At 49.8% G+C, this 13,909-nt stretch overlaps 1 protein-coding gene across 1 annotated transcript; it reads right to left on the bottom strand.

Annotated features, from left to right (window-relative positions):
* Positions 1-7,012: 7,012 nt before the first annotated feature.
* On the bottom strand, positions 7,013-13,214 carry CBLN4 (cerebellin 4 precursor). Its single transcript, XM_016127582.2, has 3 exons — positions 12,924-13,214; positions 9,834-9,950; positions 7,013-8,183 (listed from the first exon to the last, which is right to left on the bottom strand). Exons 1-3 carry the CDS (start codon positions 13,212-13,214, stop codon positions 7,986-7,988), a joined length of 606 nt encoding a protein of 201 aa, XP_015983068.1. The 3' UTR covers positions 7,013-7,985.
* Between the last annotated feature and the right edge of the window lie 695 nt (positions 13,215-13,909).

Raw genomic sequence — 13,909 nt, 5'->3', positions numbered from 1 at the left:
TGAATTATAGAAGATTTTTCAAGAATTGTTTTCTCTGCAAACTTGAATGTGTAGATTCATATTTAACCTACTAAACATTTAAGGAAGCTGTATTTATTGGCTCTCAAGAAGTAGGCTGGTTCTCATGGAGAAAGAGAACCCTGCACCTCCCGGTCCTCGGGGTCAGTGAGGACTTCCCAGGGACTGGGTCAGGTGACACACCTGAGCTCCAGATGCACTGAGGTGAGCTCTGATGGATGCCAAGTCACAGGACACAGACAAAGAGGTATGCAGGCCTTGTGCCTTAACTTCCCATAAATGGAGACGTTCTCCCACGAGAATCCAGTGCCTGGTGATCTGAGGTGGAGCTGAGGCGGTGATGCTGGCTCTGGGGAGCGGCTGCAGACGCAGATGAAGCTTCGCTCACTGCCCCTGCCGCTCACCTCCTGCCCTGCAGCCCGGTTCCTTACAGGCCACGGACCGGTACCAGTCCATGGCCCCAAGGATGGAGACCCTGCCACAAACACTAGCTCTGCTTTCCAGATTGCAGGATTTCTACCCATAAAGTGAAGCAGCATTTGCAAAGAAGCTTGGGACTTGTAACAAAAATGAAAGAGTAGATTCAAAGTTTACAGAATGAGGAACACACAGTAGGTGCACAATAATTGTGTGAGTGTTTAATCGGTACAGAATAAATGTGCCCAAACCCCAAGAGAAGGTTCTTCCTTTATGTCTTTCCGAATGGCCTTGACCTCTAACTCTCAGAAAAGCACGGGTGACTTTGCGACTCGCCAACTTCAACTCATGGCATTACGCCGATTTCTAATAGCGAAAGAAGACGCCACTGTTTTTTCTTTAATTTTTAATAGCTAATTCAAAGAAAAGGCAATCTTGCAAACTAGGACTTTTTAATAGCTCTTACGGATGCCATAGTTCCCTTCATGGATGCTTATAAAATATCGCCTTATCTTCTTAGAGACAGAAAAAGGCAAAGACCCACTTCCCCGGAGACTGACCCCGGGCACTTCTGACGCTGCCCCTAAATCTCAAAGCCTTCTGAGGCCTCCGCTTGGGGGGCTCCCACTCCCTGGTCCAGCTGGGCTTCCTTCCAGGCCCGGAGGCAGCTCCCTTGAATTACTCACTGCGCGGCGGGGCGTTCCCCTCGCCTCGGAGAAGTCACCACCAGGCTCCCCCGGCAGCGTTTTCTCGCCAGTCGGGCCAGCCAAGACGTGGAAGGGCGGGATCTGGTAGGCTTCCTGGCGCTGCCCGCGGTTCGCGTCACCCAGCAAAAAAGGGCTGATGCCTCTGCGTGCGACACAGAGCGCCCGCCTGCAGGGAGCTGGCCCCAGGCTCAGGGAGAAGGAAGGAACACCGCGGGGGGGGGGGCGGAGGCCGGAACCACCTTCCCGCCTGTCTGCTCGCTGGCACTCACGTCAGAGGGCAGCGCGAGTTACCGTTTGTCTCGTTTCTAGTCTTTGGCTGGATTTTTTATTCTCGTACGTGACTTTTTTGATCGAACACTTCTTACACAAGGAGTCGCTCCCCATTTTTACACGGGAGCAGGGAAAAATCATGACGCTTCTTCACTGGGGTGTTAAAGATGCTAATTCTCAGCCTCGAAGCCAAGCACTTTGAAACGCTCCACTCCGTCCAGGTGTTTCCAAACAGCTAAGGAACTTCGAAGGAAACTTACGAAGGGAGTTTGCAAACCCCGCACAACGGACAAAGGGGGCCGCGGTCAAAGCCCCCGACCCCCTCCCGCGAGCTCAATCCTGCAGAGCGGCCATCGTTATTGGTTAAATAGGAAAACTGTCCAGTCGAAGCAATGCGCGACAGAGTATAAAAAAGAGGGACTTCGTTGTACCACTGGGGCCTAGAGATATTTTGGGGCCCGAGTGTCCAGAGGCGATGTGTCCCCTAAATCCCTTGGCCAGGGCCAACAGCCCTCTCCCCTGTGCGGTGACACTCGCCCTGGGTGAGGGAGCCTTCTCCCTCATCCTGGGACGGTCATTTCCACACCCGCAAGGGCGGGGTTCCAGCGTCACCTGCAGCCTCAGTGAGAGAGCAGGTGGTCGCCGTAGCCCACCTGAGAGGGGCCCCAGGCCGGCTTTTCTGGGCCCCTTCTCTCTGGAGCACCGTGAAAGAAAAAGCAGTGAACAACAGGTCATGTTAAGCCATGTTTTCCTCTTGTCCTGAAGGGAAAAAGAAAGTGATGTGGGTTGGAGCCCATGCGGAAGCTGCATTAATTTCCTCTTCCTCATAGTGACTGTGCTGAAACGTGAGGGGAGGGGCGGGGGGAGGGGAGGGGAGGGGAGGGAGAGGACCAGCACGCCCATTCCTCCACCCTAAACCGAGCACAGAGCAGTTAGGGGCAGAGCCCCTCGGCCTCCCTGGGAGCTCGCAGACCAACACGTTCTAGGCTTTCCTCCAAAATTCCAGTTCCTGGAGAGTCAGGGGGTCCAATTTATATTCTTAAGGTAAGTCCACGGGAAATAAAGACTTCCTTGGCTCAGTACTTATGACAACGTATTTTCCTCATTGTAAAATCGCCAATTGGACCTAGAAGTTTTTAAGAAAGGCTTCAGCCCCTGGGTGATTTTATTTATTTATTTATTTATTTATTTATTTATTTATTTATTTACTATTTTTTGTACCTACAGCGCCTGGTCTTCCTAGGTGGTCTCCCATCCAAGTACTAACCAGGCCCAATCCTGCTTAGCTTCTGAGATCAGACATGGGCTCGTTCAGGGCAGCATGGCCACAGACCGTGGACTGTGGCTCCACTGGGGCGAACCCAGGACCTTCTGCGTGTAAAGTAGACGTGCTCACCGCTGCAGCATGGAACCGTGCCCCCCTGGGTGAATTTTAAATGTACTGACTTGCCTACTAGACATTGCTGGCGTCATTGAAATTTCTCAACTAACTCTCTCTCTCTCTCTCTCTCTCTCTCTCTCTCTCTCTCTCTCTCTCTCACACACACACACACACACACACCCTTCACTCGGCTGATCATGTTCTTGGAAGCCAAATGCCAGGCGCACTTAGACGGAGCCTTGCAGTCCCCGGGGGAGAATCACGTCGTTACAAAGGAAGGCGAGAGGTAACTGCTTCTTTATTTCAGAATAAATGCTAACGACGCACAGACCGCCTCTCGGGGCTTTGTTTCTTCGCGAGCCGGCCGCTTCCCCTCGGCGACTTACCTTCGTTTTCACGCCACGGTCCCCGCGCCGTTCCTCCAGGTAAGTTCTCCCACGGTCCTGCGTCTTCACGAGCTGCCGCCAGCCCCGCCAGCCTGCCCCGTCACGGGACGCGCTCCTCACGCTTACCTGCGTCACGGCCTCCGCGCGCCGTCTCTGACTCGCTGAGTTTAAACTAGGAAGGATGGCAGGAGCGCTTCTGTCACGGTCACTGCGGACAGAAGGTCCTGCCCCTGGTGGGGGGACGGAGGTGACAAGGACGACCTCTAACTTTAAAGTGCAGCTGCCCCAAGGCCAGCCCAGGCGACTCTGACTCAGGCGGTCTCTGGGTTTTGCTTAAAGACAGAGCTTCGTACACTTTACTGTGCCTGAGAACCGTGTGTGGGGCGGGGAGACCTCAGAAAGGTCTCGTTACAATGCGGATTCTGACTCAGGAGGCCTGGGCTGAGTGTAAGCCCCACTGGGGGTTTCTAACAAGCCCCCGTGATGTGGGCGCCGCTGGTCTGCGGACCCTACTTTGAGAAACTGAGGGAAGCTCTGCTCTTCCACACGTGGTACCCGGGCCAGCGCCTTCGGCAGCATCTGAGAGCTGGTGAGGCGTGCAGGATCCCAGGTCCCACCCCAGACCTACTGCATTAGAGTCTGCATTTTATTGAGACTTTTAGATGATTCTACGCACATTCGTTTGAGAAGATGACGTAGGAGAACTTCAGGATCGAGTTCACAAAGCTGTTTTCTATAGAATGGTCAGGAGAGACCCCCAAAAAAGCACATCTTTTTGATTCTAAAACATGGGAAACTTGTATTAAAGCTAGACTTGCATCAGAGGGGCTGGAGAAACCAACTTCTTGAATCTCATGCCCCTCTCTACCACAGAAGACCTCATCAGACAAGAATCGAACTTCAGCTCCACAGCCACGAACGTGAACTGCTGTCACATGCTGTCACCTCTTTGTTTTCATTAGCTCTTTCTGGTCATTAGATCAACCAATTTGGGCCTCTGCTGTCACCAACGAACCATCGATATGAGGACAGGCTGTTTAAATAGGAGAGGTGGGCTCATAAAGCCCAGCGCCCTCGGCCACACTTGCAGACCCCCACTGCTCCTTGAGAACATTCGAGCCTGACGTTTCTAGCTTGAAGATTCTAGTTTGACGTTTAGGAAGATCCGAAAAGGGAAGATGTCACCAGTTCTATAAACTCGACACCTAGCCAAACGCATGACACGTTATAAGGATAATTTAATCAATCTTGCTTAACGATGTTTATTTCAAGATTTAAAGCAGTAACTTGCTAAAACTAGAGGCTGAAAGGAGATATGCTACCATCTAAGTTGCCAGTGACCAAAAAGAAAGGGGAAAACAGCCTTAAGCTGAAAGAGGAAAAAAGAAAGAGAGAGAGAGAGAGAGAGAGAGAGAGAGAGAGAAAGGAAAGAAAGAAAGAAAGAAAGAAAGAAAGAAAGAAAGAAGGAAGGAAGGAAGGAAGGAAGGAAGGAAGGAAGGAAGGAAGGAAGGAAGGAAAAAAGAGGAAGGGAGGGAAGGAGGGAAAAAAGGGAGGGAGGAAAGAAGAAAGAAAAATTAAAATCAAATTTTTATGAGATAATCAGGCTCTAACAGAATCTGGGGTCATGGGGAACCCTCCCCCCCCAAAAAAAAAACAGTTGGAATCAGTGGGAACCCAGGTACAGGCTCTTTATTTCCTATGATGTTGTTTTCTTGGGATTCTGTCAGGGGGAAAATGCTTGCTACAGACAATTGCTTGCATTTGTTGATCGATAGATCAAGAGACAGTCAAAGGAGCCGAGGAGCACCTGAGGAGGCTCCTGCGATGGACGCAGACAGGGTCAATGCAAATACCGTGTGCAATTAGCATTTCTGTGGACCAAGCGATTTCTGAAAACTGTTTTCAAGTCAGGGAATACGCAGGGAGCATCTGGCTCTGTTTCTGAAAATACTTCTGACACGGCCGCCTCCTGCCTGCAACCAGTCCCACCGGGAGGTAATTTCCATGCCTTCCCCCACGCCAGTCTTAATATCCCCGTCCCCCGACTCGCCTGTGTTAGGGTTTTACGTTTGCGGAAGAGTAGCAGGTCCTTAGCAGAGCTCGTATGTGTGCCTGGCGCCACGCATGTCTTATTTAATCCTCACAACCGTTTCTCGTTTACAAATGAAACCACGGATGCTCAGAGAGCTGAAGAAACCTGCCCAAGGCCACTGAGCTCGTAAGTGAAGGCCGTGCAATCCCATCCTCCATCTCTCCAAGAGCCACGCTCCTCTGGCTGAATCATTTGGTCCCTCGTAGCTTCTGCTCCCTCGCTTCGATCTTGTCTTTCCAGCCACGTGGCCCGGGTAAGTCTCACTTCCCAGGACCCCTGTGGAAAAAGCCCCTACGGCTTTTCAGACCTCACATCTCTGCACTCAGGCTCCTCCCCCAGGTCAGGCCCCTCCCACGTCTGGTGACCGCAGCTTCAGGGCCTTCTCGTACTGATTTTTCCCTTGAAGGTTTTGAAGGGATTTTGCATTCCAAAATATATACACTGGGGTGTAGGGAATAAAGTCGAGGCCTTTGCCAGTGTTCTTTTATGTTCAGAAAAATCAAGAAAAATAAGGGTGAGGCCCAAAGGATGGCCACAAGCGTGTTTATAAAAGACGTTTCTACACTGGTCTACTTTGTCAAGCACCAAACTTTCTCTGTCCCGTCATAGGTATCTATTGGTAATTCCAACACTCTTGAGCCATTTTGCCAAAAACGATGACTCATTTAGTCAAGTCTGATTCACTCTGTTGCAACGTGTAGGCACGAACTCTGAACGCAGAGACCTGTGGGGTGGCCCACGTTAGATCAAGTACACTTCCAGAGGATGCTGCCCATATTTAGAGGAAGGCCTCCCATGCAAATGTCTTTTTCACATTACACAAGCACAAAGGAGGAAAGGTTTCTAACGGAAAGCTAGCTGAGAGGTAACTTGCCAAGCAAAACACAGAGGATCCACTGCCAACATCTCCAGATCGTTTGGGGTGGGAGGGCAGGAGGGGGAGTCTGCCTCTGATGAATGAATGTTTTGACTTGGTGATTAATCACAATTATCCTGGCAGACCTGCCTGCGTGCTTTCTCCCACAGGGCCCTGTAACACCTTCCTCCATGCTACCAGCTCCAAGAGGGGACCCCCGAAATTGTTTCATTCGACAGCAGACCAGGACATCGAGTCAAGGGTCCAGACAAGACACCTGTAATAACAGTTCCTCTCAAGAAGGAGGCTACTGTTTGTCTCTTAGTGCTGGAAAAAGAGGAAAGTATTTGCCCAAAGTCTTCGGTTTGAGAATATTAGTCTTTATACTCATCGCCATTCACTCATTTACAAAGCACCTCCTGACATGTCAGGGGATCTTTTTCAACTTAACCCCCTATCGAAAAGTCCTTCTGAAAGAAGAGATCACTAAGTTCACTGATTCTCTTTTGGCAAGTCCACGACTGCTAGATTTGATTAAACACAGTAAAGATCGCCTATGCCGACTCAGAAGATAGTCCCTGAAAATTCAGAAAGCTTTTCTTAAACTCCAGGAAAAAGAAACGAGGGGGAGGGCGGGGAGGGGGGCGGAAGAGAAGAAAGACGGGTGAGAGAGAGGAAATAAATCCTGTAGAGCACACGTTTCCAGAACGGAAAGAACAAAACAGTGCCGCTAACATAGATTAATCTTTATTCTAGAACAGACAGAAATAATTTTATGAATTCAGGTGATCTGTACAAAAGACGAAATAAGATGCCGCACTAGGTTTAGATATGGGATATCTGGATTTAATGTTAGCTGAACAGATCAATATATACAATTTCAGGAGGTTAAGGCAAAAACCAGATGATACTTCAAACACAACAGAAGTTTTGAAAAATAGGTATAATTAAAAACAAGGGCATCCCATCTTCAGTTAATAAAGTGGTCATGTCTAAGGGGGAAAAAAAATCCCTTAGGTTTTAATAAAGTGGTTATTATCAATCATGTTAATTAAAGTTGAGCAACAAAGTGTGAGATTTCCCGCAGAGGAGAGCTGTTTTGCAGAGGTTTGGGGATTGTGTACTTAGAACCCAGAAAAGCAACTTTTTTCCTTGTCAGACTTATGATCTATTCTTCCTATTAGAAAATATAATTTGGAAAATATGACTCTTTCACATATATAATTAAAATACAACTATGAAGCATTCTTTTTTTTTTTTTTTTAAGGGAAGTCATGTTGGTAATGTCACAGGGTAAATTTGCCGGCAAGCCATTCGTTGTTACCCTATTGGTAGAGAAGACACAAAGCCAGTCACTGAAAAATGACCCCAGGTACCTTAAGAGAAAAGAACAAACTAATTCCAAAGGAATAAGAACACGGGTGATCAATACACCAACACAATATACAGTTCTTTGGCAGATTCACACTAACCATCAATGGAAGTCGGCGCTCTACACAGAGTTCTCTCATTCTTATACCAGGTCGCCAGTCTTTTGAAAAATAAATTAATTAAATCCCACACCTGCAACAAATTCAGTAATTCCAGGAAATCAAATTCAGAATGAAACTGCAGACAGCTTTAACTGTTACACTGACGCTTAGATAGGTATTGTCTGCTGAGAGTCCCGAAAGCACGCACACGAAAGTAATCTGTAAAACTGTATTGGTTCCGACAGGCCTAGACTCCTCAAAGAGAATCCATGACCACCCAGGAGAAACCAATGAAAGACATCGATCCGACGATGAGAAAATGATCTTCCGGGAGCTCAGAGGCGGGCCGCCCCTCACCTGGGCACACCGTGTGGAGAAAGCGAATTCTATAGGGGGAACACCAGGAAGCCAGAGAACGTGGAATACTGCCAGCCTCCGACCAAGTTACCTTTCTCCAGTTTTAGGTAAACCTTGTCCTCTTTGTCTAGGTACAGTAAGACCCCGTTAGTGGCGGCCTCACGAGTAACATCTTTGTCCCCAGCGAAGGCAGATATTACTGGTTTTCCATTTAACATCAGGTTAACCTGCAAAGGAAAAAGAGAAAAAAAATCACTGAAAAGCTCTCTTTAAAGTCCAAATGTCTACTGGAGATAATAAATAATGTCTGATAATAAGTAAAAAATGTCTGATGTTTAGTAAATGTATCTCCTTCCTTTCAAATTAGCCGATTGCAGTGGCTAGACATAGTAGGTCTACTAAGCTGATTTTTAAAAATAAAATTGAAATATATCCCATAGAATTTTTTTTTAAATGTCTGCAAAAACAGAACACCATCCATGAAGAGCCACCTAGCCGTGTGGATATTGGCCTCCCTTCGGTGAATAAATTAAGCTTACTACGTTATTCGCCTCTCATATTCAATAGCGATCTTTTGATAATAAAGCAAGCCTGTGGTTCCCCAGTATATTAGTAAAAAGAGACCCAGTGCCCTTTGCCCTGACCAACGCAGATACGGCGAGACTCTACCCACTTCCTTGCAGGTTGCTATGCAGCTGTGACATGCACAGTGCTGAAAATCATTTGAAATTCTATACTCTGTATGCTGCGATTTCTTTTTCTGTTTTCCCTGATAAAAAAAATGTGCATTAAAAATAATAATTGCCACTACCGCTGAAGATTTTAATGATGGATAATTGCAAAGGACTAATAATTAATAAATTCAAAATTATTAACAGATGAGAAACTCAAAACTCATTCACTTTCCTCCATACTACGATTTCGATTGTACTGTATTCAGCATTATGTAAACCTCTAAGTAGCGGGGCATGGGGAAGGCTTTTCCATGGCAGTAAAAGTCAGACTTTTTTACATTAAAAATGATACTGAGTAAATTAACTCTGAGGCTGGTCGGTTTATCCATTCACTAAGACACACGAAGGTGGTACATGAGTGCATCTGCCATTCATAGGGACGTAGTATGCAATATGCAATATGAACATCAAGCGTGAGATAAAAAGTTATCCTAGAATTCGATAGACGCGCGCTGGCATTGTTGGGTGTTAGCATATTTAAGCATCATAGAAACCAGCCCCACTGTTGTCTGTAAGTGTAAAGTGGAGCCCATCATCTCAGAGCACAGCACAAAACATATTGCTAACCGAGGAGCTGCAACTGATGAGGTTTCACGCGCATCAGAGTAACTGACAGAAAACTACCTGATGCATAATAAACGCAGTACACTCTTGCTAAAAAGGTATATTGAAGAATTGTTCCTCCACGAATTTGTCCCTAATGGTTAACTGTGTCTCCTAATTTTTAACAATGATGGCAAATTTGTTTTATTTATTTTGTAGGCACTTATAAAACTCTGCTAGTCTTATGATTTTTTTCCTTAACAAATTCAGACAATTTGTGCATATGCACAAAATGAAATCAAGATCTTCTAAAGAGACTTGTGTCACTGAGTGTTTATTACGCCACCTTTTCTAAACATTTGATTGTTATTAAGGTGATACGTTCGATTGTTTATTTTTTTCTATATGCTTCTTGTCACGCGCCTTAATAGACGTTATAAAGAAAAAGATTAGATATTAAGTGTTTTAAAAATAAATGACTGTGTAGAGTTGGTCATTTTTACAGTGAAAACGCATATTTGGATAAACACATAAATGCGTAACTTACAGCCAATACACACTGTGGCTGAGGATAGAGCGAAAACAGGTCAGACCACGTACCTGGATTGTTTGGCTCTGGTAGACTTTAATTACGTGGAAACTGAAGCTGTATATTCCTTTTCGCGGTGCTACAAAGACAGACTCCAGCGTGAAAAAATTACCCACGTTTACTAGGATCTAGAAATAAAAATAATACAGAACAGTAAATTATTATGATAGCCTCTTCTGCATAATACAGTATACTAAGTTTCCTTCCATCCTCCCTTTTCCTTGACAGACAACTAGCTTAAGGAGCCACAGAGAATGAAACATTGAGTTCTCTTCCTTTCCTCTGTAGCGACGTGGAAAACGCATGTGTATATTAGAAGGTTCTTCTGTCTTCCAAACGGAGGAGGGAAAAATAAAGTAACTGCTTTGCATTCATGCCTCAATTTCCAGCAAGGCCCGATGGCACTGGAAACATCTAAGTCACATGTGAGGGCTTACAAATACCAGCTTTACCTTGAGAGCCGGATCAGAGGCACCTGCCATGTATATACATTGCTATCCTGCACGGGCCAGAGGTGGCGTTCCCAGACAGCCAATCGGCATCCGTGGGCTCTCTGCAGTCATTCCTAGACACAACACACAGAGGCCTGGGCACTCCCTCCACTGCGTGACATGGTCCACACACTGAGCAGTTGGTGCACGGAGTGACCTGAATGCCCAGCCCTCCTCTGAGCCTCCGCCAAACCTCTCCCCAGGTCCATGGCCGTTTTTTCCATCCCTATGTCATCTAGGACTTAATTATATTTTGGCAATGACTCAGCCTTTGCAGGCTGCCAAGGAGTAGAGCGTGGATAAGGACAGACTGTGGAACAGCCTTCTCCCGTGCCTCCCACTGGCATCCATTATCCATTATCAATCACCTGCTCGTTATTCAGAGTTCAAGGGTCAAAAGTGAAAAATAAGTACTTCCCCCCCCCCAAAAAAAAAAACAACACTGCATTTTGTATTCCAAGTTGTTTAATCTGGTTCTACTGATTATGAAATTAACTCTGAATTGCAATAAGCGACCTCTTAAACTAAATTTGCAAGTGTCACATAGGTAAGTCCCTTCCTATGAGAAAGAGAATGTGTGTGTGTGTGTGTGTGTCTGTGTGTGTTGGGAGAGGGGGAGTTGCGAAATAACTACAGTTTCTTCCATTTCTCTCCAAGAGATAAAACGACAAGTAGCATTCAAAAAAAAAAAAAATGTGTCCCTATAAAGGTGCATTCCCCTTATATCAATGGCCATCTGCCACTGTCTCTTTTAAACACTACATTTATACCAACGTCTACCCTTCTGCATAATTCCCTAAAGACATATGCCCACCTCTGAGCAGTGAACATGGTGATGATCAGATAGATATACCAGGCTCAAGCGCTGATTTCAAACACGCTTATGTGTATCATTTTATCTTGAGATTTCACCTTCTTCCAAAGCATCGGCTTCCTTTCTCTGACCTGATGATCAATGATCTTTCGACGACAAATCATCGGCTATGCCATAATCCCCAACAGAAGCTCTACAAAGATTTTTTTTTTTCCAAGCACATTTGAAATAATTTGAAACACTTAGTGGGGACTTCCTGAGTCAGATGCAAGCAGCATAACTCATGAGCAACCACAGAAATGGCTAATTAGTGTTGACTGCGCACACGGCTGGACCGGCTCTACATGGTAATTAGAGCATCCAGGCACATCGAGATTTATAAGAAAGTGTGTCTTGTTGTCTCTGAGATGCATGGCTCCCAAAGAGCAGAACAAACCCTTCTGTGCTTCTATTTGATGGAAAGGTCATTGAAAAGGATGCGCTGTACGGATAGTGCAACGTCCACATATTCCAGCATTGAATTAATGCAGCAAGACACGAACCGGGGGTGGTGCTAGACTTTTATTTCCACCGGGATGGGAAATACTGCACCAAAATCCCACAGGGGCTGCTTGATTCCTTAAAAACTACGGCTGTCTGACGGCAAGCCCTAGAGAGGCACTCTCTGTTTTTTGGCCAGCCGGAGAGTGCATTACTACAGAACGATTAAATAAAGGCTACAAATGTCACCCGGCCCCCTCCCTGGCACACCCTGCGGTACCACTTAACCTATGCTCCTGCACATGTGGCTTTGCCTACGACTGTGAACTATCGGTGGGACTTGGTAATTAAAAAGACTCTGGATGCTCTTGGGGTTGAAATTAAAACCTCTGAGTCAGTTTTCAGTCTTAAGACTCCTTGCTAAAGCTATGCTGATATCCTGAGGTTTCTCACCAGCCAAACCTCTGAGCTCCGGGCGCTAAAAAGAAGCCACCGATAACATCAGTCCCTCGGCCATCCCCGGCCCTCGGTTCCAAAGTCTGTCTTTCCCCGGTGATTTGCAATCGCCGGAAAGGACCGGAGCAGGGAGCAGGGGCCGGCGGGAGAACCCGCTCCGCAGGGCTCCCCGTGGGAGCTGGGCACAGTCGCCGCCGGGTCCCTTTGCTCCTCCTTCTCCGCAACTTTTCTCCAAGCGCCAGGGAAGGGCTCTGCCCTGCGGCGGCGCCTGCAACCCGTGTGGGGGATCCTGGCCGCAGAAAGGTGAGGGGGACCGGACCCCGGCCACCACCGCCCCCCCACCCCCGGCCGCCTGCAGGATCTCCGCAGAGTGTGGACACCCCGAGCTCTGCTTGGGAAGAGGCTTCTCCACCTGGGAGAAACGAATCATCGATCCTGCGACGGCCGGCGGGGTGCTATGGGGACAGCCTCCCTGGCGCCCGCTTGAGGAGTCTGAGCCAGGGGGCCAAGCTCTGGCCAAGAGGCTACGAAGTCCAGGCAGCAGACTGGCGCCAGCTCCCACGGACCTGTTGCTGGTAAACTTGTCCTGAGCTCTCGCTGCCCGGCTCTGGGCTCCCAGCTTTTCCCCCACGGACCCAGCAGCCTCGTCCGGAGGCCGGGCGGGGATGGGGGCAGGGGCGCCGGCGGGGGAGACAGTGCAAGTTTCCGACCCCAGACATCGCCGGGGAGGCGAGCGGCGACATGATCCCCCACATCCCAACCGGGCGAGCCCGGCCTGAGCAGGCGGCCGGGTCTGCGGCGCCCGGCCATCGCCCGCCCCCCCCACCCGCCCCAGGGCCCCGCGTCCCTCGGCGTCTGACCTGATCGAAGTAAATGATGCGCGTCTTGTTGCTCATCTCGGAGGGCTCGTGGTTGGTGCTCCGCACCGCCGAGAAGGCGACCTTGGAGTTGGCCGCCCGGACCGAGATCCCCAGAGGGGAGGAGGAGGAGCCCTTGGAGTCCGTGGCCGGGTTCGAGTCGCAGACCACCAGGCACTTGCCCTCCAGCACGATGGGCTCCGTGTCGTTCTGCGCCCAGACGGGCAGCGCGGGCAGGGCGAGGGCCAGCAGCACGGCCGGCACCACGGACAGCGCCCGGCGCGCGGAGCCCATGGCGAGCGAGGCGCGTGGGCAGCCGCCGCGCGCTGGCGCTTCTGCTCCCCGGCGCCGCCGCGCACCCCGGGACCCCGGCGCTCGGGAAGACGCGGGCGGCGAAGCCCACAGCGGCGCGGCGGCGGCGGCGGCGGCGCACACGCCGCCCGCGACTCCGCGGTCTGAAGTCGAAGTCCCCGCCCGCGCGTTCTCGCCGGCTGCGTTACCTTTGTCCTTCGAGGCGCTCGTGCAGAACCCCCGACCGCGCCCTCTGCCCGGCAATCAGCCCTGCCGGGGGCCCCTGCACCCCGCCTGGCTCCCGGGCATCTAAACTCTCCGAGACCTCACATCCACGCCTCGGAGCGGGGAATGGCAGTCAGTGCTCACTCCGAACCCGGGCACCCCCAGGCGAGCCGCGGAGCGGGAAACAATGCAGGGGGCTCGGAGCAGCCCCGGGGGCGGCGCGGGCGCCGCGCTGCGGCCCCGTGAGCCCGGCGTGCGGCGGGGACGAATCACGGAGGCGGAAGGTGTTTTCGGGGCGCAGCGGGACGCGAGGCTGTGCTCATGGCCCGAACTCCGGCGACTCCCACTTGGCTCGGCCAAAAATTCCCCCGCGGCTCGGCGTGGGTCGCTCAGGCGTCGGCGGGCGGGCAGCGGGCGGCCGGGCGCGGGGCGCGGGGCGCGCGAGACGGCGGGATGGGCTGCGGGGCGCGGGG

The sequence above is a fragment of the Rousettus aegyptiacus genome, unplaced genomic scaffold, assembly GCF_014176215.1.
Source record: "Rousettus aegyptiacus isolate mRouAeg1 unplaced genomic scaffold, mRouAeg1.p scaffold_m13_p_12, whole genome shotgun sequence".
Lineage (NCBI taxonomy): Eukaryota > Metazoa > Chordata > Mammalia > Chiroptera > Pteropodidae > Rousettus > Rousettus aegyptiacus.
This window is presented reverse-complemented; position numbering and strand designations above follow the sequence as displayed.

What these genes read in the sequence shown, in the direction of transcription:
- CBLN4 (XM_016127582.2), bottom strand. Translation starts at nt 13,214, where the DNA reads ATGGGCTCCGCGCGCCGGGCGCTGTCCGTGGTGCCGGCCGTGCTGCTG. An exon ending in GCATCATTTACTTCGATCAG is followed by an intron (nt 9,951 to 12,923) that starts GTCAGACGCCGA and finishes TTTTATTTCTAG; the next exon opens with ATCCTAGTAAACGTGGGTAA. An exon ending in ACCAGAGCCAAACAATCCAG is followed by an intron (nt 8,184 to 9,833) that starts GTACGTGGTCTG and finishes TTTCCTTTGCAG; the next exon opens with GTTAACCTGATGTTAAATGG.